At 37.1% G+C, this 25,715-nt stretch overlaps 1 protein-coding gene and 1 long non-coding RNA gene across 2 annotated transcripts; both read right to left on the bottom strand.

Annotated features, from left to right (window-relative positions):
• Positions 1 to 6,769: 6,769 nt before the first annotated feature.
• On the bottom strand, positions 6,770 to 25,430 carry LOC103701637 (DEAD-box ATP-dependent RNA helicase 29). Its single transcript, XM_026802443.2, has 12 exons — positions 24,896 to 25,430; positions 22,369 to 23,530; positions 22,107 to 22,164; positions 19,272 to 19,373; positions 18,292 to 18,337; positions 12,492 to 12,568; positions 12,187 to 12,239; positions 10,536 to 10,617; positions 10,386 to 10,442; positions 9,400 to 9,535; positions 7,183 to 7,416; positions 6,770 to 7,041 (listed from the first exon to the last, which is right to left on the bottom strand). The coding sequence occupies exons 1-11, from the start codon at positions 25,383 to 25,385 to the stop codon at positions 7,184 to 7,186; spliced, it is 2,496 nt and encodes an 831-aa protein (XP_026658244.1). The 5' UTR covers positions 25,386 to 25,430; the 3' UTR covers positions 6,770 to 7,041; position 7,183.
• On the bottom strand, positions 7,942 to 9,393 carry LOC120111618. The gene is made up of 2 exons (XR_005512960.1): positions 8,531 to 9,393; positions 7,942 to 8,428 (listed from the first exon to the last, which is right to left on the bottom strand). It is a non-coding gene; the product is annotated as an uncharacterized LOC120111618 (long non-coding RNA).
• Positions 25,431 to 25,715: the final 285 nt, after the last annotated feature.

The following is a 25,715-nucleotide window of genomic DNA, read 5'->3' as shown; positions in this document are numbered from 1 at the left end:
AAGATGGTTTCATCCCTTGGAGGCATGCATGCACGTATGTTTGTAAATGTATGGATCAATTTTACAAAAATAGAACATAGCCAACGATTGTTTTATACCACCATATTGGTCCTTAAGCATAGTTGGCACCCCACGAGCCTGGGAGCCAAAGGTTCGAGTCTTGGTTGTAGCAAATAACCATCGTATTGCTCAAAAAAAATGCGATCAATACGCGATTACGGTTTCAAATTAAAAATTTATGCACGCTGGTACGTCGCTTAAAACCTCTGAAATGTGGCCGTAAAAATATACAACTGGTTATAATCAACTAATTTCATGGAATAAGAGAATGTAAGATGAAGTGAGGGAACGCGAGGGGTTGACCGTGGTGCGTGGGTAGGAAACGTGAACTGGTAGATATACGCTTTATGCATGGTTAGACACATTGCTGCAATTCAAATTATATCGTAGAATAATAGATCGGTGCTTCTTCGTCTTCTATTTGGGAGGAGTTTACGTGTTTGAAATCACGAGAGGTGCTATTTTTCTGATTGATCGACAGAGATAGTCTTGACATTGTTTCATTTATTTTCTATGAGATAAATAAGTTGTTTCATTTTTTATTTAATATGATTGATGGTGTTACTTTAGAAGTGATAGCCCTGAAGCCCACTCTGGCTTCAAAACAAATCAATTTTGCAGAGGAAATTGGGATTTATATCTGATTACTTTTGAAATAATGGTATAGAAAGTAATGTTGGCCTCAGATTTCCTAAACAAAACACTTTCCAGAAAGAAATTTCCCCTTGGGTTCCAGATGCAGACTTTTTCTTTTTTCTTCTTTTTCTTTTTTTTTTTTTGTTTGACAACGGGCCTTCCTTTTTTTTTTTCTTTTTTGGTGAAAAATAGAAAGGGAGGGGAAGGGGCAGAACCTTACTTGCATAGCAGCCTCCATTGGGCCCCCTTCCATCAGAAAATATTCGATGCGGATCGCAAGTTGTCGCGTGCCCTCTCCAACCCATGGAAAACCTCATTGGGCCATCCACGTGTGAGTACGTCACCTTAGCGCCATCTCAGTACTGATGGAAGAAAAGAATATCTATACAGAGCCATCTGGTCGTGGAGCATGCAGTCTCCTTATTTAATCGACGCCTATATATTTCGAATCCAGACAACTCGGATGGAATCCAAGCCTCCTTATCATCAGGCTACCACCTTGGTAGCACGGGTCTTCCTCTTTGAGTGTGCACTTTCGAACGATCAAATGCGGCGAAGTCGAGCATCTCGTAGTCGATGAAAAGATCCATAAACTTTGCCCAAGGGATATATAATATAATAATGGGACCCTACGACATGGACTTCTCTGGCTGCAGCAACTTGATAAGGTGAAGCCTATCAGATTGCTGCTCGACAGGGCCGACCATTAGAGATGGGCCATAAAAAGAGGGTTACCGAATGACCTGTGGGGTCCAATTATTTTTGCTCATTATTTATATGCAGAAATAAAATAAGATTTTCTTTACTAGGGTAACGGAAGGCAAGCACAGAGTAGGCGATTCATGGTCATTTTAAGAGTCATGCACATTGAAATGTGTTAGCTTTCAAGATTCGTAGCATCGTCGACATATTTAAAGCAAAGCTACGAAGTGCAAGATTTCTGATACATAAGCTTGCAGGATGTCTTCATAGCCGAGTAGGCTGTCAAACTCGTCCGTTGAGCCACAAACTTACGGTAGTTACATACGCGGACAAATCAGAATTTAATCGCCAAACTCTTGAATCATAACTGATTGATGATTGATACAATTAGAGCGCTGTTTTTGAAGCATTTAGTATTGCATTTGGATTGCTACGACATGATATGAAGGGGCATTATTGTGTTGCATTTGTCAGTCTCCTAGGCCCTAATAATGATGTTATGCCCTAGCTTAGGGTACTCCGGCTGTTGGTGTCAGCCTTCTGTCTTGAAATATCTGACCATAATGGTGGATCCCATCCTAACCCATTAATTTATGAGAAGTAGCTATTCATACAAAAAAGAAGAAGGGTTTCCAAAGAATCAAGGGATCCATGTTTTTTCATTAAACTTATTCTTTAATGGTTATTTTGTTTTTTTTCCCTGTTGGGAGGAAGATTTAGGAGAAAATCTATGCCATTTTTATTAAATTTTATTTCTTTTTAAACCACGCCTTCTTTTAAAACAGACAATGAACCAACAAAACTAGGCCTTCTCTTAAAACAGATAAGCAAATAAAAAGAGCTATATATACTTTAAGTTCACTTGCTATAACATAGTAACCATATCATGCCAGTGCAAATCTCCATTTACATGAAAGTAATAGTAGGTGTAGTCCTGCTCGAAGGTAACTCGGCTATGATGATTCGAAAGTGCACCGATGGCATGAAAGGCTATCATCCACTATTCTAAAATATTTAGACCATAGTAGAAGAAGACGTTGCCTTCCAGGCCATGTCTACATGAAGATCAATAGAGCTACGAATTGAGAGGCCTCGTATATGGCAATTACTTTAGAATATTTTTTTAGATTAGTGAGAAAAAGCTACCTAGAGCGTTCTAAGATTTGTTATTTTTTTTAATTTTCTGAATGTATTGATATATTGTAGAAAAAAATATTTGAATACTCAAGCACATACCCAATGTTATCATGTCATTCATGAATAGATTCCTGCACGTGCTCCGGAGGCAAGATCCGCAGCATGTGAAAACTCCACGGGAGGGGACTTCGGGTCTCCCAACTTTGCCTTGGAAACGCTGAAGCAAGCACGTGCCGTACTCTTCGGTATCGGAATGAGAGGGAGAGAGTTCCCATTGTAATGGTAAGGTTATTTGAGCAACTTTCTATGATTTATGCTTCGGAGACGTGCACCTTCAGGTTAAACCATCTCACTTCCATTTTTAGCCTCCTAAGAAAACATTGCTAGAAATCACAAATAGATGTTTCAAAGATTTTCTGCTTACAATTAGTCATGAAATGGACCAATTCTAGAAAAGCTGCTGATTTTCATCTGCACGTCTTATGAGATGTCAAGATCGGGACAACATCTATATCACTTCCGTGTATTTTTGCACACTATTGATTTCATCCATTTCTTGTCACTTCACGTCCACGTTTAACTTCCCTAGGACAACACACTTTCGTTTTAGATTTTTATCCTACAACATTGCATAGCCTGATTTGTTTGCCCCCCGTTTTGCCTAGAGTTGGGCAACGGGCCGGGCCGGGCCGGGCCGGGCCGGCCCGGCCCAGGCCCACCGGGCCTAAGGACTAAACGGGCCGTGCCAGGCACGGCCCGTCCAGCACGGAACACCAGCCCGGCCCGGCCCCAGGCCCCTCTATTGGTGGGCCGGGCCGGGCACGGCACGCCACGGGCCGTGCCAGGCACGGCCCGTAACGGGCGATAACGGGCCGTGCCAGGCACGGCCCGCAACGGCTTCAAACGGGCCGTGCCAGGCACGGTCCGTCTGGAGAGGGGGAGGAAAATAGCCGTTTTCAACGGCTATTTTCGTAAAAATGACCCTTTTACCCCTCCCAACAGTCCAATAACGGCTGAATTGAGGGGTATTTTGGGAAAAAAATTTTGGGCTTCTATAAATAGCCCATTCCTCCCTCATTCTCACCACACCAAACCTCTCATTCTTTCCTTCTCTACTGCTATTATTTCTCTCTTCTAAAGTGCTCTTCTAGCAATTTAATTTTTAGTTTGTTCAAGTGCTACACAAGAGGAGGTTCCTGTTGAGAAGAGAAGGTCGCTTCTGTTGAGAGCACAAGAGGAAGATCGGAATCTCGACTCTGCCTCTGCCCTCCGACCCTCTACTCAATTCCTCCTTGCGGTTAGTTTTTATTTTTTGAATTAATCATAGATATGTCATCTTTTGAGGAAAGTCAGTTTGGCATTCCTCCTGTTTCTGAGGGAGAAGAAACTAATCCCCAACCCTATGTTCCTAGTTCCTCTAGAACTCGTGAACCGAGTGAAGGTCAAACCTCTTCTCGTAAGAGGACTAGTGCTGTATGGAATGAATTTGATAGAGTTATAGTTGAGGGAGTCTGGAAAGCTAAATGTAAAAAATGTGCCAAACTTTATAGTTGTAGTAGTAGTGGGGGAACAGGGCATTTAAAAAGACATCAAGAGAGTCATAGGATGCATGATTCTCATGCTCAAACTCAAAGTACCTTTAATATACAAGGGAGATTACTTGTAGGTAATTTTGCATATAATCATGAAAATCAAAGAAAAGCACTTGTAAAATGGATAGTTAAGGATGAATTACCTTTTAGTTTATGTGAATCTTTTAATTTTGAAGAATATGTTCAATTAAACCTACAACCTGCTTACAAAAGAACTAGTAGGCGTACATTTAGAAGAGTAGCTATGACCAACTTTTTAGCAATGAAACAAAATTTAATTGAAACACTTTCTACTTTAAATGTAAAAATTTCATTAACTTCTGATATTTGGTCGGCATCTGTAGGTAGTAATTATTTTATTGCCATTACTGCTCATTATATTGATAATGATTGGCAATTAAATAAACGTATTCTTGCTTTTCGTGCTTTTGATTTTCCACATTCTGGTCAACAAATTTCAAATATAATTTATCAAACTGCATGTTCATATAATATTAATGATAAAATTATGTCTATTACTTTTGATAATGCATCTAATAATAATTCTGCTGTTGCATTATTAAAAGACTCATTGCATCCCATATTAGATGGAAATTTACTGCATATTAGATGTGCATGTCATATCTTAAATCTTTCTGTTCAAGCTGGCATGGGCATGATTCAAGATGTGATTTCAAAAATTAGAAATGCAGTTTCTTTTATTCATGCTTCAAGATCAAGACTTCAAGAATTTAAGGAATTATGCGTAAATCATGGTAAACGTTTTAAAAAATTTAAACTTGATGTAATTACTCGTTGGAACTCCACATATAGCATGATACATGATGCATACCCATATAAGAACTTATTAAGTGCATGTATTAATGATCGTGGATTAGGCTTTACATTGTCTGAAACTGATTGGAATAAAGGAAAAATTTTCGAAGATTTTTTGCTTAGTTTTTATAATGCTACCAATGTTCTTTCTGGTATTTATTACCCTACTTCATGTTCATTTTTACAACAAGCATATATAATTAGTCAAAAATTTGCAGAACATAGATATGATGATGTTTTAATGCCTATTATTGACCTAATGGAATCTAAATGGAATGAGTATTGGGACAAGATATGTCCTATGCATAACTTAGCTGCTGTATTTGATCCTAGAGTTAAATTAAATGGCGTGCTAATTTTACTTGATGCATACTCTGAAAATATGAATCAAGATTCTGAATCTGCTAAAAATGAGGTAAAACAACTTCTTTATGATATTTATGCTATATATGATGAAAAAATTCGTGGATCTAGAACACAAATACAAACCTCTATTTCTCCTTCTAGTAGTTCTCGTTCGTCATCTATTTTTTCATTCATTGCACAGAGAAGACACACACATGCTTCAAGTTCCTCTTCATCTTCTTCATCTTTAAGTAGTGAACTAGAATTTTATTTACGAAATGATCTTCAGTCTGCATATGATGAAAATCAAATAGAGAATCTAGATGTATTATCTTGGTGGAAGAGTGTTAGAAATCAATATCCTGTTATGTCTGCAATTGCACGCGATATTTTAGCTGTGTCGATGTCCACGGTAGCATCGGAATCCGCTTTTAGTGCAGGTCGGCGTGTTCTTGACGAAAAGAGAAGTAGGATGACGGGCGAAACGGTGGAGATGCTTCTCTGCTTCAAGGATTGGCTGGATGCTGAGACAAGACTTCAAGATAAAGGTGGACATAATACAACATCCTCTGATGATGATGATACAAACACTACTGAAGACTGAAGACTGAAGACTGAAGAGTGAAGACTGAAGAGTGAATACTGATTCACTGAATCACTGATGATTAGTAAGATTTCTTAATTTTTTATAATTGTACATTTTTATTGTATTCTGGAGGTCAGACCAAGGTCCAAACCTCGGCCCTTTCTTATTGTATTCTGGAGGTCAGACCAAGGTCCAAACCTCCCTTCATGTACCATTTTGATTTAAATTAATAAACTGGTAGGGGTCTATGCCAAACCCCCCACCATTAAGGTGGCTTTATATTCATAAATCCTTAGTGTTCAATATTTATTAATTTATTAAAAAAATTTATGAAGCATTAATTTTTATCGGGCCGAGCCGGCCCCAGGCCCGGACCGTGCCAGGCCCGCGTGCCAGCCCGACCCAGGCCCTTATGGGCCGTGCCGTGCTGGCCCGCGGGTCGTGTCGTGCTTGTCCCGCGGGCCTAGACCGGGCCGTGCCAGGCACGGCCCACGGGCCAGTACCCTGTGACCCAGCACGGCCCTATCAAATGGGCCGTGCCAGGCACGGCACGGCACTGTAGCTGGCGGGCCGTGCCTGGCACGGCCCGCTTCGTGCCGTGCCCATCTCTAGTTCTGCCCACCATCTTTATTTACTTGTATTTTCCCATTTTTTAAATTTCAAAATCACGTAGACTTGATATTAGTGCTTTCAATATATGTGTTTCTTTTCTTCCTTTTTATCCCCTTACCAAAAGTTGTTGACTTGTTGCATGTGTCTGATGTCCTGGAGATCTTCCCTCCGTCTTTTTTGAACCTTCAAGCCAAATCTTCAGAGTTTTTTGCATGCACAGTTCAACGAACTTCGCACTGATCATTTTTTGGAATAACATCCATCATCTTTCAACAAAACATTATAGTACCCAAAAAAATCATTTTTTAATAAAAAATTCTGACAGGATATTCTACATCACTGCTTAACTATTTAGTAATTCTCAAAAAAATAATCTTAACTATTTAATGATAACAATGCGGGTTCCTGGAAAGGAACGAAAAACCAGGATTACAACTCGGAATGCCATAGTTTACTAGGCCATGTTAATAATAACTGCATCAAAGCTTAATCACTTTTTTGGGGAGGAACCAGGCCTAGTCTTTTGCATTCGCTTTACCCTAACAATGCGGGTTCCTGGAAAGGAACGAAGAACCAGGATTACAACTCGGAATGCCATAGTTTACTAGGCCATGTTAATAATAACTGCATCAAAGCTTAATCAACTCGTCACTTTTTTGGGGAGGAACCAGGCCTAGTCTTTTGCATTCGCTTTACCCTAAAGAGAGTTGGAGAATCTTCGGCTTTCTCTCTTCCCTCTTTTCTTTTTTCCGAATTTGTTCCCTTTTGAAGATTTGCTATTCCTCAGAGCAATCTTATTGGCCTTCTGCTGCCTTTTCTTTCGCACTTGCTCAGGATCTTTCAGCTCAGACGGTACGTTAGCATTAGGCACCGACCAATGATTTTTTCCACCGCGGAAATGCTGCTTATTTCCTCTCAGTTGATGACCCCCTACAGAAACCAGTCATCAGAAAGACTTTCCCATGTGTCAAATATGTCAATAATCTAATCATTTCTGAAATTAATCCATCTCCAACATTACAAGGGGAAAAAAACTCCAGAAAGTCTTGAGGTTACCCAAAGAGGCAATTGTGGTCATTTAAGTGATTTAAGAGAACATTCCATCCAACGCTTCCCAAATTCCACTCCAACTATTAACGAAATTTGGTGTGGCTTCTCTAATTTACTTGAATTTTATGCAATTTCAAGGTAATAAATCCTCACGTTAGGAGTGTAACATGAAGCCTATGCATTTACTAAGGATACTTAAAGGCCCGAGGGACACGGGGGACACGCAACAATTTGAGAGCAACTAAGTTTCTAAATTCATTTCAACCATGGAAATTAAAATGTTATATGTCCAGAACTGATGATTTTGAATGCACAAGTATAAAGGCCCATTTGGTATGGCTTTTGTTTGCTCCTTTTGTTTTCAAAAACCCACGCAGAAAAATGAACTAGACTAAACATGTATGATATCATGAAATTGTTTGTGAAGTCTTTAAAATTTCACCAACGGAAAAATGAGATGCAAACAATGAAATACTTGAGATAATAAATAGTTTGACCTTAGTATCTACAAAATCTAAGACCTTAGTAGCTAAAAAATCTACTCTCGGCTATCACGACCACTGAATTAGTAGCCCACGCACCAGCTTCCAATGCTTCTATCCCCTTATCAACTAAAGCATATCTTATAGCTACCAGTTCTATTATTAGTGTTGAGCACATATAACAGACACATCTTTCAAGAAATTAAGGCCTATTTGGGTACTTCCTGCTGGATCCAGATAACCCAGGACCAGGGAAGAAGGGAGTGGGAGAGCAGAAGAGAGACATCAGGTCATGGGGCCTGCTCTCAACAGGATCAGAAAAAAGACCTCGAGCAGGCAGCAGACCGTTTTACCCCAAAACTATCGCCTTGCCTCCCGCTCCCTCCTCTCTTCATAGCATGCTCCCAATCCTGGACTATCCTGCCGTATTTAGATGAACATACCCCAAAAGGGAAAGAGAGAGGAAAGGAAAAGCTGTTCCCAGCAGAGTCACCAGACACCAAAAGCTTAACCTGAAATCACTTGCATGTATTGAACATGATTCAGTCTGCACAACAGTATACAACTTGTTGAAGACATGAGTAAGGCCAAGTGGATTGATTCACCTGTTTTGGATTCAAAATCAATCCAAGAATGAAAAGCTACATCAAAACCAAAGTCAGTTTGCTAGGGTTTTGAATCAAAAATTTCTACCCATTTCAATCATGGATTGGACATGTGAATCATATATAACCTAACTTGAATCCTAACCAACCAAAAGCTAAAACAATATGCTTTCCCCACCCAATGCTGACATGCCTTGCATTCAAGAAACTAATACACTGTTACTGATAACTTCTATGTAGTTACAAATCGATTTGCTTTCCAACGACAACTTCTATGTCTTTATTAATCGAGATACATGGAATGGGATGTTGATAAGGCTATATCTTATAATTTGTAATTTCTTCATTACTTGTTTAGGTTATAACTAAAGCTGTCCATATCTATGTTCAGACTATTCCTGTTTGGGTTATCTTAAACCTGAATCAACCTGAAAAGCCCAAAAAATTACTAGCATGAATTTTAAGACAATCCAAACCCAATCAAATGGAAATGGATAAAGATTGGATTCAAATTTTTCATCCAATTCGGACACATATCAGTCTTGGATTGAACCAAAGCCAATCCAACTTATTTCGCTTGAAGACTTTTTTATAAGCACCTAAGTCCCAAATCCTGAAGGATAGGAAATTGGGCACTTCTGAACACCAAACAGCCACTTTCCAAAAAACAATAAGCAATCAGTATAGCAATATGAGATTTCTTTGACAAAATAATATGATGATGCATGATAACAAACCAAACTTTCCTAAAAGCAAGATTAAGGTGTCCGCATTACCTGTAGAACCAGTACCCTCCTCGGCAAAGTCCTTGGCCATTCCACTAAGAGAAATCTTTTTGTGGGACCGCTCCTTCCATTTTTTGTATATCCCTGTTTTGCTAGTCTTCAATTTTGCACCACTCTCCGTTTTAATCTATGCATTATAAGGATGGATGAGATGAAAAATATTAGCCATAGTTTTACCTATAATATGCATGCATGTATTTACATGGGCAAATTTAAAAAAAGAGGTTTGTTCATGGCAGTATCTAAGAATCATGCCCAATGTGATACCTGGAAAATCCTAAAGAAAGTTTTTTTAATCAAATAAGTTGCCAGCAAATTATGATAGACTAAAAATAAAAGGTCAAGAAAACCTAATAAGTGAGCCAAATGGTTTCAAAGAAAATGATTTTTACTATGGGTGCTAACTTGTTTCATTCTCCTTTCAAGTAAATGATTAAACATGCAACTCTCTCTAAGACATAACTAAATCAATAAAATATCCACAAACACATGAACTGAAGGAGCAATATAACAAGCTATTAGAACTTTACAACCAAATTTAGGTACCCAAAAAGTAGCAGAATTATGTTTTGTTAGGGAAGATTTGAACAATTTCTCATCTACCAATCTGTCTTTATTCATGTCTTTTACACTCTTTCTCATTATCTACTCAAGATGACTCTGCCGCAGATACAAACCAAAATCCATAAACTGACAGCAAATTAATGAGACGAGTCATTTTCTAATGGTTAATGATGATACAAATACAATAAGGAAACCTGTAAATAATTATGAAATTTTTATAAATAACAATCTGAATGTTGGACCTGAGATACTTGCTTGTCACGTGACAATCTTTTAATGTCCTCACAGAGCTTATTAATAAAAAACATGTGTCCCATTAAACACTGGTCCCTGGTGATAATGAGAGCATTGAACTACCTTATAAAATATGCTTCACATGGATGAGAATTTTACAACATTGTTGAGAATTGTACCTTCCCTGTAGCTGTAACACGTTCCCCATTATTCAATTTGATGTACTTTTTGTGTTTCTGTAAACAAAAAATTGATCTATTGGTGTCTTGAAAATGCATAATAAAAAAATAAAAATAGGTTGGAGCAAGCAAGTTAGCTCTATTTTGTACCTTATCCCAATGGTATTGTGATTTCTGCTTCTGTAAACCAGAACTATCATCTGCAACTAGATCAAGAACAGCAGCCTCCAATCTGCAAGAAGTTATAGTTACAATAATGAAGCAGATAGTGTAATCATTGGATTTTATTTATCCATATAAAAACTACTGCCACTTGGAATACCATTTTGATTTGATCCAACTAAAACAAAATTGCTACTTTCATGAAGCATATCAGGAAGCAATCATGAATCTAGAGGATATTAGCTTAAGGGTCACCAATTTAGAGAAATGAACAGGGCTCTATGACAGAACTGGTTAAAAAGACAGGCAAAAAATGGAACGTAGAGATCAAGAAGGTAGTGTAATAGAAGACAAGTGCAATGTCCAATACATGGTAGAAGGAATTGAAACTTGCAGGGCAGAACTTAATTTAAGTTGGGAAAAGAATCAAAATATGGTTGTGAAAGGATGTTTAAAACAGGCACAATCTGTAATTTTGTATCGTAAACTTACTTGAAATTGTTGAATCATAGGGAATGAGTACACAGAGAGGGTGCTGAGTGGAGGGGGTTGAGAGGATTCTTCTTTTGAAAACATAAAGATCATGAAGGCTATTAAGACTTTCTTCATTAAAGTGGAGATAAGAGAGAAGAAGCTAAGTAGATGTGGAAACTATAGTGTAATCACATGTCTACGTGAGGTTTTTTCTGCCTTCTCATTCAATGCTGTAACTGTACCTTGAAAAAGAAATTTGTAGGAATTATGGATACAAATCAAAAATCCAAGTTTTCCTAGATTCAGCTATCTTGGAGAAAATATTAACCTATGACAATTTAATGAGAATAACTAGTTATATGCCTACCATCAGCCTGCAATAGAAGAGATTAGATCCATTTACAATCACCAATCACTTGAGATGGCAACGAAAATGATGGAGGTCACTATACTGCATGCTGTGTGCTCGTAGCACAGATAATCAGATAGGTATCTTCCTGTCCAAATTTCTCGAGTGCCCTCAAGTGTATATAGAAGTTTATTATTTCCAGTTCAACAGCTGATCCTGGTTGATGACATGGAGTGTCTTCAAGTGTGGTCTGATTTTATTGTGGACTATCAACTTGGCTGTTCAGTGCATCTCATTGCAGGATTCCATTGTTTAAATTACTTTTTCTTCGCATACTTGGAAATGCATTCATCTATTAATTCCTCAGTGGGACGACCTTTATTTTTTCACTCTCTTTAAATATTTTTTTCTAGAAAATGAGAAAGGAAAATATTGCTAGTTACCAATATAGGCATTTTAGGAGAAAAATATGTATGTGAAAAAAGGGGCAATAGTCTTTGCAACATTGGCTCAGTTATCTGAAGCAGGACCAAAGTGTGAGAGTGAACTTGGGTGCAGGAACATGGAAGTCAAGCCCTCAAAAACATTAACAAGGATGAGCCTTAGTAGCAGGTGCTGGATCCAGAATCCAAAGAGATTTCATAGCAGATGTAACTTCCTTGGTAGGAGGTTCTGTCTGCTAAGCTTTAATATCTGTTAGCAGCACATATTTAGTTGAATAGCTACTCTGTGTGATCTACTTCAATAACAAGCCAAAGGATATTGAAACTGATGAGTCCAAAAGGAAATATTTATTTATAAACAACTAAATTTTACCTGTTTGAACCAAAGCCCTCATTTCCCTTCACTGATAGCCCAGCCTCCATATGCTAAAACAACAGCAAAACTTAATCACTGTTACTCGATTCACAAGGCATACATTTGTATACAACATAGGAAGCAAACTCAAAAACTAACTAGAGGGACTATGTTCCTTGTAATGATGATTTGTGCATAAAATATAATTATTATTGTCAAGCATAAGAGAGAATTATTGTCATGAATGAACAGGTTGAGGGGCACAAAATTGCAATTATCAAGTGAACTGCAAGAACAACCAATATGAGTAAAAGTAAACATACTTGATTGGTGGGAACCGAACTTATATAGAATTCCTCATCCTTAAAACTTCCTGCCTTTCTTTTCACGCCGCAAATTTCTGGAGTGGGCGCAAAACATCAGTGAGGCAGAGTTGAAAAATGAGATTGGACTATAAAAATATGTTTTAATGTGAGTAAAGACATGTTGTATAGGTACTTTGAGTCCACTATAGAACAAAGCATGAAATTAGCGATGTTAAAATATACTGCATCTCTCTCTCTCTCTCTCATGCAAACACACAAAAGACACACACACAAAAAAAAAGAGAAAAAACTAAGTGATATTTAGCCATTCACACATAAGCAGATGAATCATGCAACTACGAATTGGATTTACATAATATTATGAGAATAAGAAACAAAAAACCACATCTAAATCATATTTAGCCACTGACAGATAAGTATGGGAATCATGTAACTATGAAATGGATTTAAGTAGCATTTATAGAACAAGATCTGCTTAATACACTATCCAACACTACATTCTCCAAAATGACACCACCATAATAAATCTATACTTCCTATATGAAAAAGAAAGTCAGTGGTCCTTTAGGTCTATCAATTTGCCCATGGATAGCATGTTATTTGATTGACAAACAAAACCTTATTATACCGGAAAAAAATCATTAACATCGATAGTTTCGAAAAGAAAAATAATTGATTAGCTAATTTCGATCCTGTCTCTTGCATTCAAATCCCACATCCTATAAGATCTCTTAATGTTCCAAAATTCCTCTTTATCTCTATCTTAACGAACTTCTTTTTCTCTATCCAACAAAATTATCCCTTCTATCTCTGTCTCTCTCTAACAAACTTATCACCCTGATCTTTATCTCCTATTTCAATCCCAATCTTCGATATCTAATCATCCCTCTCTAATCTTTCTTTTCAAAGTTTGAAATTTAATTTATTATTATTCTCTTCTATAAATTTATATGAATGATTAGGGAAAATACTTATTCAAGAATGAGATATATAATATATATATTTTAGACCCGGTTTGGGATTGATGTTGGTAGTAGAGCTTTTGTAAGCAGAGCTTTGGCTAGTAGAGCTTTTACCAAAAATTGTTTGCTCTTTAGTAACTACATTTCTAAAGTGACGTTGAACTTATACATATGTTTGGTAAGGAAATTAAGAAGGTGCTTTTATTATTACAAAATGACAAAGTGCATTGCATAATATTGTATAGTATCACATATTATTACATAGTATAATGTCATTATAACATAATATAATATCATAATATAATGTAATATAATATTATATAGTATAATAAAATAATATATGATATGATATGATATAATATGACATAGTAATGTATCATTACATATTAAAATATTGTTATGTTGTTTAATATTATTGTAATGTAATATAATATTGTAATATAATGTACTATTATATTATATTATAATACAATTGTAATATAATGTAATATATACAAATATTATATAGCATAGTAAAATAATATAATAAGAAATGATATAATATGATACAACATAATATAATATAATATAATATAGATGCAATACAATACAATATGTTAGCATAAGTACTTTGGGTATTATGAAAATTTAATTAAACCAAAAACAGCTTCCCAATGTCAGCCAAGTAGAGCTTTTGCGGGGTTCCATTAAATGGAGCTTCTCCCAAACAGATGTTTTTTAGCTTTTTGGGGATCCAGAAAGCACTTTCATTTTTTTTTATCAAACTGGCTCAAAAATATTTTGGAAGAGCCAAAAAGTAGTTGCTGGCCCTCCAAAAGTGTTTCCAAACAAGCCCATAAGCAGAGTTGATCAAACATCGAACCGGGCTGAGCTCTACAATACAAGTTAGGCCCGATGCATATGCCCAAGCCTAGCTTGACTCGAACATTGGGCTTCCATTTTTGCCCAAGCCCGGCCCAATCTTGAAGAAGCAATCTTAGGCCCAATTTCCTCTTACCCCCACTATTATGGGCTAAGTGCAATATAAGTTTGCAATGCAAATTAACATCTAAACAATACACTTTAGCCAAACAATAGAATTTTATTCCCTCAACCTTTTTTCATATTGCAATAATCAGTACATTTAAGCTAACCAAAAATTTAAGCCAACTAAAAAATGATTTGTACATTCAAGCCGATACAAAGAATATATATATATATACATATATATGCGTGTGTGTGTGTGTCGGACCGAGCCAAGCCATTTTTTAATTTTCATAGGCTCAGCCCAATTTTTAGATCGGGCCTACTTTTTTGCCCATGCCCGTTCCACGGGCCTAGTTTTAGCGCCCAAGCCCACTATATTCCGGGCTGGGCTAGGTGGACTAGGCAAGCCACCAAGCCCGTGATCAACTCTAGCCATAATGTATATTTTTCTTAGAATCATATATCCAAAATATAATTCCACTACATGCCAGTGTGCTAATTTAGACAAAATCATTAGCATGTTATCCAAGAGAATTAATTCCTCTTTTCTAATAAGTAGAATGTAACTTTTATGCATGCTAGGATGAGTAAAAACAACATAGAAGTTCATATTGTGGCACAGCAAAGGAGCATGTATGTACTAATTAGCAATGCATCACAAGAAGAATCAAAGGATAAAAAACCCATACCACAAAATCAAGAAAGATGCTCGAGCAATGATTTCACCATTCTATCAAGTATGTCACTGCAAATTAATTATGGATCCCACTTTGGGTATGTTGTTTTCATGGTAAGAAATCTACATTGTGTCAAACCCAGCTACTCCAAGGGAGCAAGAAGTAATATATTAGGACTCAATAAATAATCGAAATGGGATGCTAATGATTTATGTCTGCATTTTTTTTAAAAAAAAAATGTATAGGATAAAAGGTCAGAAAAACACTGTATAGACCAAGAATATGGTATATAAGGCCATCTATATAGTTCATGAATCCACTACAAAGGACTAGGAATTATATGAAAATTTATAATTTCGGTTACCAAAGAAAAGGCAGCAGATTAAAGTGTTTTAGCATAAAAAACAAGAAACAATAAGTAAAACGGACATGAACATTTATATGACCGCACATTAACATTCTTAATTTTCACTTGGAATATCCAAATAGGCATTATATAACTTAAAAATCATTTTCATATGGAAGCATCGTGATTTAGCAAAAAGCTAGTTGACAGCAAGATGAGTGAAGAGGTTTAGAATTTATTTGGATTATTTTCATATCCTCATTAAATTACAATGATAGTTTTGAAGGGCCATAACTTTAAGATCCAAATGTCCATTTCAACTAGATTACATAGTACCTTGAAGAAACTCATCTCATGGATGGAACTAATACACCTAGGGCTCTTTTAGACCAAGTGGCCTCAAAGTAGGGGTAGCAATTGTGTTGGTTCGGACAAGATACGGGTCAAGTCAGATACAAGATAGATCAAAAATCTGTCAACCCGAACCCGACCTATTTATTAAATTGGCCAAAAATCTAGAACCAAACATGATAATTTTATTAAATTACCAATAATCTAACCCAATCTACAACGAGTTGAAATAAGTTAAGCGGGTTCAACGGTTAAGCATTACCACCTATAATTGAAAGGGCTAAAATAAGATTAGAGATATAAGCACCTCCTTATTGTTTACTTTAGTCATAAAAATTGGTTTAAGCTTAAGAATAAGTTTGATAAAAATGGCTTAGATAAACTGTAAGTTGCACTATCTTAAAATCATACTTAACCATGGCTATGCATGTGGAAGTATGTTACCTGGACCCTTTGATAAAGCCCAAAGAACCAGCACACCTACTTAAATACGAACATGGGCATGGCACTTGGATGTGGCTTGATAAGAAGTTCTTAGATATTGAAAAGGATCTCACACCTAGACGCGCGTCAAGACCCAACATATAAAATTGCTACCCTGAGTCTGTATATCAAGGATGTAGAGCCAAGAGATTGAAGAATTAATTCTAGTTTTCTTTTTGCATTTTTTTCCAACCCTGTTCTTTTCTGTTGCTTGAAAAGTCACCTCCAAGATATCAATTTGTTCGGTCCCACAAACTTTCTACATAAACCTGAAATTATTTTATTTTTTCCTTGCTACAGCACAGAAATAAATGAGAGATCTCAACTTTGTGCAGATACTGTCAACCACCTTAACCTAACAGTGGACTGAAATTTATTCAAAACCTATCATACCTAAAAAGATCTAAACAATTTTAGATTTATGATAGAAAATTGTGTCACGGTGTCCACATTGAGCCAATTCCTTAAACAGAAAAAAAAAAAAGAGGGGAATGGAAGATAGAAATGAGTCAAATTTATAATATCTCCAACATGGCCTCTCCCTCAGCTTGTTAATGGAAACCCTGAGAAACCTAAACCTAAACTTCATTAAAAGGCTGATTTAAACTTCAGCAAGAGACTGATTTATCTAATCGTCGGTCTTAAATCAAACTAATGATTAAAGACAACTATGAAAAGGCATCTATATCCCTAATCCCCTTTTTTCCAAAGGATGGTTTTCCTTGAGACACTCCTAAATCATGCATAATTTAGTTGAAATGGGTGACCGGATCTCAAGTTACGACTTACACCCCCTACAAAGCATTGTAATTAAACCTGGATATAGAAAAAAAAAAAAATCTAAATACATGGGTTTACCTAAGCCTAAATTGCTAACCAACTCAAATGTACATCACGTAACCAACTCAAGTCTACATCACGTAACCAGCATATGTGTCAGTTAGCTTCAATCTCTTTTTTTTATTTTCTATTTTTAGAGCTTCCTGGCACCTAGATTCTTGTTTTGGTACAAATCCATCCCGGCAAGGACTTCAACCCAGCCAACGCCCCAGGAGTAGCAGGATGTCCAAACACCTAGTTTTATTATGGAGATCTAGTGGGATAATGTTTATGAAAATGGTATGATATATCTGCAACATGAATATTTAAGTTTTTCACCCTGCCTTAGGTTAATGATGAATCAACAACAGACTAAGCATAGGCTGGATTAAGAGCTCAATGTCGTATGCATCCAGTAGGTTAGTGTTTATGAAAATGGCAATGGTATATCTGCAATATGCAGATTCAAGTTCTTGATCCTACCTTAGGCTCAACAATGAATCAACATTAGACTAATAATATAGTTTAAATATTCTTGACTTCTTTGAAAAGACTTCAGTCTACCAGAACTACAAATTGACAATGAGAATAATTGGAAAAAAGTTTATCTGAATCTAATGAAGCTGTAGAAACCTTGTCAGTTTGTTTCCATTGCCGTTGCTGTCTCCTATTTAGATTCTTCTTGTGTCTTCGTGAGAAAGAATACATCTCAACTGGAACTCTGAGCCTTAGATAATTTTCATTGATTAAACTCTAGTTTTCATCAAACTAGATGTCAAACCAGCCTCTCTTTCTAATCTTTTTTCTCTTTTCATCATGAAATCATATCTGATATTTTTTAGGTTAATTCTGTCTGAGATGCAGTCCTAAAATTCCTAATGTAAACTGACTTATAACCCTAATGGTACATAAAACCTTATGTTCCCTCAAGCTTTATCAATTCTATACAAAAGGAGACTTCCATAGCGAAAATGTTGATTTATTGATCTGTCATATCAAGTTAATAGATGACAATGTAGAAATATCGATAAAATAGACTTCATTTTTATTGTACAAACATGAGAGGGGAAGCATTAAACTTGGTTTGATCACCTGACGTCATAGTTTCAGTGGTTTTCTAAACAGCGCAATGCTGGGAAACTGACAAACTGAAACAAGAGAATTAACGGGAATAAATCAAGAGAGGAGAAAACCTTTTTTATCCCAATCTGTTGAAAATGTGCTTTCTACCTCCACTTCCTGCATTAAAAGGAGCACCTAGTGATATTACAAAGAAACAACACACAAGGAAATAAAACATTTTCTCTACCATGCAGGTGGGTAGGTACATATCTACCAAAAAAGGACTTAGATATATGAATATATATCCAGCAATATTACAACAATATGTCTAAGAATTGAATGCACAATCATAATTTTATAAAGTTGACCTAATTAGTGATAAAGTTAATGGATCAACTTGTTTAGTTGCAAGATAAATAATAATAATAAAACAAATTTTATCACATCCAAATATGGCTTCTTGTTATCCAAATTATTAGGCCATTACCCAGTTATGTTCGCAAAATCTTGGGTCCTGGAGCGACAGGCTGGGGACAGACCCAAAGTGGCTGCTCCAAGATGGGGACTTGAACCTATGCCACACTATGCTTGTCAGCCCATGTCTTTACCACTGCATCAAGAAATGGCCCCCTCTTATTATCCAGATTATTAAACTAAATAAAACCATCCCTCAACTTGGACCATCAGGCTGCCAACCAAGTTGTTGTAGATGATGAAACTTCAAGGTACATACTTGCAATGCTTTTTCTGCAATTTTGGTGCAAATTATCTCTATAGGTTGCATACGAAGGCTCCATATTGCAACAGTCTGATTGGCAGGACTTAGCAGGTCATGCTGTTGTTGCATAAAACTTTTGCCAGTCACCGCCATTACACTATCTCATGACAGTGCAAAAGCACCTTACCAGTTTTACGAAAATACAATCTCGAAGTAAGATTTATTGCTTATCACTTGACTGTTGATTGTAGTCGTACTATGAAAAGTTGGTGTATGAAAAGAATTAGGTCAGATTATCTCTGTAACAGGAAAAACTCTTCACAATGACGTTATAAAAAGGTAATAAGTCAAAACATGTAGCCTCGTGGGCCACTCAACCAGTAGAAAGGTTACCTTTGGTGCCTGATCAACAGAACGCTTTTCGTGTACCAAATTGATCACTTCCTCATGAACAGCTCTTTTTTTCCTCATCACCTCAAGCCACTGATTTGTGCCCTATTATGCAAAAGCCAAATTCTGTACAAATTAGTATTGCTATATATCAAAAAGATTATTAGCAAGACACTTACGTAGCCTAACTTTGAGACCATGGATTGACTCCTGAAGGACCATTAATATCAATTGTAATGCCACAAACTCTTGAAGAGAACGTAAAAGAGAGACAGTGACAAAAAAAGGCAATGAAGAGATGCAGTTGTTCACTAATATACACATATGGAGCTCTCAATTGTTAATTCCTTTACAAATACTAGAGAATTTTAAGTTTTCAGACAACATGAAAAATCTAAAGAAAATTAAAAGAAAAAAGAAAGTAAAAGAAAAGAAAAGTTAGACAATCCACTGAAAAACTTAATTTGAAGGTTGCATCAGGACAATTGGAAAGACATGTAAAAAACAGAGCACGCCATTGAAAATTACATGTATTAATCTACATAATAAATTCAGCTAGAATAGCATGAATTTAAAGCAGAGAATCATACTGATGTTGTCTACTTTCAAGACACCATAGGATTGCAACTAACTTCAAAATATAACAAGGAATGACCTATTTGGAAACAAAAGTTGATTGACAAGATGATTATCAATATAACTCATGATCATTCTTGCATCAAAGTGGCCTATCATTGTTCCATATTGTGTTACAGTTATATTGCAAGGTGCAACCTCATGTGTGCACAAAAAACAGTGGAATATGCATTTGGTTGCAAGGATAATAACAGTTGCAGATCCATTTAGTCTCATAGCTTAACAAGTAGCATTTTATCTTTTTAGCTTTCTGAAGTACCATAGAGATACACACTAGATTACATGCATAAAGGAAGATGGAACCCTTAAGAAATGTTAATTCATAGAAAAAAGGTGATGTCAAGATTTGTTGAATGTGGACCAAACTTACGGTATGGAACGATTTAGATTTAAAATTGGAATAACATCAGATATGGGCCTAAATAAGATACTTGGTGAAAGAGGATCCATAAAGCCAGCCCTAGATAACTGGGAAAAAGGCTAGATGCTTATGGTAATGGTAAGGATTCACATAGAAGATTGATGGAAGGGAAAGAGGCTTAGGCAATGAAGATTGCTGAGATTTAGCAAGGATGAACATGATAAAGATTGAGGACAGGGGGTATTGAACATAGTTGTTTTAGTAAGATCCTGGAAATTATATTCATGACAAAGCTAAGTGAAAGAACAATGCAACTAATTAAAAATACCAGAGAATCGAAGCTGTATCATTCACCATAGAAGAAAACTTATAAATGATTTTACAGAATTCGAGATATCAAAAGTCAAAAAAAATCTGCATTAGATTGTTCTGGTCAATGGCCTCCTATTCTCCAGAATGAGGTTTCCAGGAAAAATATTCCATGCGTATGGGTGGACCCAGTAATTCTTGAGAGTATGGGACAATTTATTCCACAGAACTTTCTCGATTCTAGCATATTCCATCTTAAGGCAACCAAATACAATGCACAGTTATAACATGGCCAAGACCAATACTTAGAAATAGGAATAGTTATCCCAGGTTTTACTTTCCTAAAACCAATCAGGGTTAAGATATGTATCACGACTATAAAAGATACCAAGGTTCAATACTCCAAAGGAAATAGGTTGCTCATTATCACTTTGTCAGGAATTAGCAAGACAAGAGATTCAATTAATAGTGGTCTGGTGTAAGATTTGAACCATACTGAACCCATTTACTTCAGGTGGAGTTCTGTCGAATTTCATATATTTTTTTCAGGTGATCCATAAATTTATCAGCCAGAACCAAAACTGGAATCCCATCATCATCGCCATTATAATCCATAACAAAGGCACTCAGCATTACGTCCCATCTTAATGGAAACCCACATCTCATTTCTAATATATTCCATTGCTTTCTCTATCAAGAAACAAACCTGTGACTAACACCCATCCTTAAGCAGGTCCACTTCTCATCAGATCCTTGAGCAAGTTGCTCAATAAAGGTCTTGGTATAGGATTTGAACGATGATAGAACCATTTACTCCAAGTGGACCCTTATCTAATTTCATATCTGTGCTTAGGTGAGATCCAAATTTATCAGCTAGACCCAACATTATCCCATCATCATCACCATTGTTATATAAACAAAAGGAATTCACCATTATATTTCATCTTACTAGCACTCCACTTCACAAATTTCCAAGAAAATCCATTTCTTTCCTCATTATGTAACAAACTTGTGACTCTGGAACAGGATTTCTAATGTAATTTTTAAAAGATGTACATGTATCTCATTTAAAAACCAATGCCAGAACATGTTTCAACCTCAACCTACCACATTATTCCTGCTTTGAAAACCATGAGCATAAAGAGGCAGAGTGAACATATATTAGGCCCATGTAGGTATATATCACTTGTCATACATGATATTGCGCATGATGCACAAATGAAACTGCCAGAAAAATCACAAAGCATAGCTAGAGATGTGATTTTCCCAGGTAAATTAAAAACTAAATGAAAAATCTAGAAAGTTCTCAAGATCTCCGTACACTGACTACAGTTTGATTTTATAAAATTTACAATAATGATTATGACAAAATAATAACAGCATGAAACAGAAAATGGAACATAAGCAGTAACACCAAGTCTGCAAATATGGTACCACCATCCAAGTAGTACCATCTAAAATAAAGCAAAAGCAGCAGTTTTGAACAAGCAAATCTTTGATAATGCAAAAGCGATCAAAGAAAGTAGTGTTACTTGTGAATTTTTTGATTTTGCAGCTTCCCCTTCAGCCTCTAAAATGGTCTGCTTTGGTCTGTTATGCATTTACCCAGTATGAATAAAACAAGATTAGTCATTAACCCATAGAACAAGAAGCAATTTCATTTTTTTCACAATAAGATGTCAAATAGAGGAAAATAAAGCCAAGAATAAGCAACTTGGATGCCTGACACCATGCAATTAAACAAAAGAAGGCACAACCCAATGATAAAGCTCGGTAAACTCAAGTGGCACTGACCTATATGCTTTCAAACGTTCAGAAAATGCAAGTGCTGTCAGTTCATTGGACCCCAGTGAATTTATAAAAATTGGATGCAGACCTTCACGAGGTAAATCCTTTATTCTTCTAATAGATTCTCTTGAAGGTAAAGGCTTGGTCTTTGAATACAAGCGAAATGCATTAGCACATGTCTTTTGCAAACATATCAGTTCTGCGGATCCATTAATAATCTCACGAACTCTATCAGAAACGAGATCTAATACTGGCTGGGGAAAGCGCCCATATACAGTTTCGCCATTAGCAAGTGCTTGATCAATTCTTGTATGCACTCCCTCCATGTCATTAACTACTTCCTCCTCCGTTGGGGAAGGTCTAAGAGGCTTTGAAAGAAATAGATGAAGGTCTAACAGATAAGGCATATCCTCCGATGTGACAAATGAATAAGCAGTACCTGTTCGACCTGCCCGAGCTGCACGGCCCACTCTATGAACAAAAATTTTAGGCTTTGGAGGAAAGTCCCAGTTCACCACATTATCAAGCAAAGGAATATCTAAGCCCCTTGCAGCAACATCTGTCACAATCAGCAGCATGGTCTTCCTTGCTCTGAACTTTGAAAGATGAATTTTTCGAGCATCCTGATCCATATCACCATAAGAAATGGAAGGCTTAATACCCTCTTCTCTGAAAAGAACGTTTAGAAACTCCACATGATGCTTTGTTGAAACAAATATCAAAGTCTGCTGATCAGAACTTATCTGCTCTCTAATTAAATATAGCAAAGCAGCAAGCTTCTCTTCATGGCGCAATGTGAAGAAGATCGGCTTAAGATCTGGGCTAATCTTAGTCTCCAGATCCAGCCGCACTAGCTGTGGATCACGGAGACCAGCCTTGGCAAACTCAGCAAGGGCTTTTGGCAAGGTAGCACTAAAAAGCAAGGTTTGGCGAGTCTCACTTAGCTGTGAAAGAATTTTGTGCAACTGTTCAGCAAAGCCCATGCCAAATAGGCTGTCAGCTTCATCAAACACTACATATTCTACTGTACGTAGAGACATGCCCTCAACCTCTGACAAATGATGCATAAGTCGACCAGGCGTTGCAATTATAATATCAGGGCTTTGAGCTAATTCTTCAAATTGATTTTCCATGCTATCTCCGCCAACCAATAGACTAGTGCGGATGTCTGTAGAAATTTCATAGGTCAAAATATAATAGTAGATATAAAGAATATCCGAATAGGATTGCTCAAAATTGTAACTACAACCACAGGCATAAACCTTAGTACCTCATTAGTCTGAAGAAGTAGAAACCGCATGGTGGAATGTCAAGTTGAATTAAAGATTGTTGTAAACAAGGAAATGAAACATAGACTAGCAGATTTTCTGATTCTATTTCATGGTCTCAAATCATCAGATGGGAGATGGCTATGTAACTTTGAAACTAAAAAGTCTTTGATCAAATGAACTTTCTTCCTTTTGAGATAAATCAGTTGAAAAAAAATTCATCTCTAGTTTTTTTTGTAGCTCCAAAATTATTTTTAGAAGACTATATACATCTCAAGTCATGCTCTTATCGTATTAAATTTTAAATAGTCAGTCATATTAATTTAATATTTGAAAGAAAAACTAAATTTGCAAGGAGCTAGCTGAAACCAGCCATTTGTAGACAAACCAAGCACCTTAGAAGACTGTTATAGGTGACAGCTAGTTCTAAAACATTAAAAAAAAAAACAAGGTATAGATGAAACATGATCGGAGATGAAGAAGGAAAAGAATAATCCTTTGTCCCCTGATTGATATTAGAATCTTAATATGCACTGGAAATACTAATTATTGGTGCAGCACATGTACAGGAATCAAGACTAAGTGAAATAACAGCTTTACATTGAGTAATAAGATTTTGACATGCACTACATTTCCTTTTCAGTGTTTGATACTCTTTTCTTAGTACAATTCAAAGGGTTTCACGGGGCAACACAAAGCAAAATAACCTAAGAATATCCAATAACCTCTGGATTCATGCTGTGCAAATGTGTATATGAAATTAAAGGAATGTAAGAAACTTATAATACACTTGTCTAAGATGGGGAATGCAGTTTCAAGCAAGCTGTAGTCCAATTAATCAGTGGCGGACCAAAACCCGGAATAACGGGCATATTGAGGAAAGGAAAAAAGAGACGTAGAGAAGAAACTCCTGATGATCAAAGAACGATAACTCATAACAGCCACAGGCCACAACAACTCTCAGATCGAGTCTTTTGCACCGCCACAACCATCGAAGCCATCGTCAAAACTCAGGTCAAAGGTGTCTAAAAAGGCATCTTATTCAATACCCAGGAGCTCCCGGTTTGAAGAATTAGCAAAAAGATTAGATCTACTCAAATCATCTAATGGCTCAGGAATTATTTAGTTGGAATCCAGCCGCTTTTCTTCTTTCAATCTCAAATTATATTTCAGCAAGCAAACTTTACCTCATATTATATAACCACGCCAAAAAATATGACAGATAGAACTCATATCAAGAAAAAGCGAGAGATGGAAACCCTAACCGGTGTATCTGCCAAGTTCCTTGGTGAACTTTAGGGTTTGGAGGGCGAGGTCCCGGGTAGGAGAAAGGATGAGGGCGCGGATGCCAGCCTGGGGGACGTGCTGGCGGAGCTTCTGGAGCATAGGGATGAGGAAGGCGGCGGTCTTGCCGGATCCGGTGCGGGCCATAGCGACGACGTCAGCGCCCGAGAGGATAAGGGGCATCGTCTTGCGCTGGATCGGGGTGGGGACGCGGTAGCCCTTGCGCTTGACACCGCGGTAGACCTCCAGGCAGAGTCCCAGCGACTCGAACCCGCCGGACTTCGCCTTCTTGTTCTCCTTCTTCCGCCGCTTCAGCTCCGCCTTCGAGCTCACGCCCATCGGTACCTCCTCTTCGTCCTCCACCTCCTCTTCTCGGTCTTTTACTTCTTCTTTTTCGACCGGCCTCTTCTTCCCCATGGTGGGCTTGGGTTCCCTCCGTCTTCTTGGGGCTCTTTCCACCGCCTTCGCCATGGAAAAGTGATTAAAGGACGTGAGAAGCGGAGGTCAGGGCTTTTGGAGCCGTTCGCCCTTTAACTAGGGCGGCCGGATGGGATCCCCGGTTTAGGTCGCCGTCCAGATTTATCCCGGTTCGTCGATCGACCGGCTTTTGGTGCATTAGAACCCGGTTCGACAACCAGGCTCGATGAGGCTCTGTAATTAAATTTTGAGACCTCAACCTGGCCCAAAAGACAATCAAGTCCATTGGTGAGAAAAGGTGATATAGAATACCAAGGTGCTTCTCGGATGTTATCAGTAAACTTAACACTATATCTTTGAGGCAATACAGATACCAAATAAAGG

This window comes from Phoenix dactylifera, chromosome 1 (assembly GCF_009389715.1).
Source record: "Phoenix dactylifera cultivar Barhee BC4 chromosome 1, palm_55x_up_171113_PBpolish2nd_filt_p, whole genome shotgun sequence".
NCBI classification, from domain to species: domain Eukaryota; kingdom Viridiplantae; phylum Streptophyta; class Magnoliopsida; order Arecales; family Arecaceae; genus Phoenix; species Phoenix dactylifera.
Note: the sequence above shows the minus strand (reverse complement) of the source record. Positions and strands in the feature narration are given on the sequence as shown.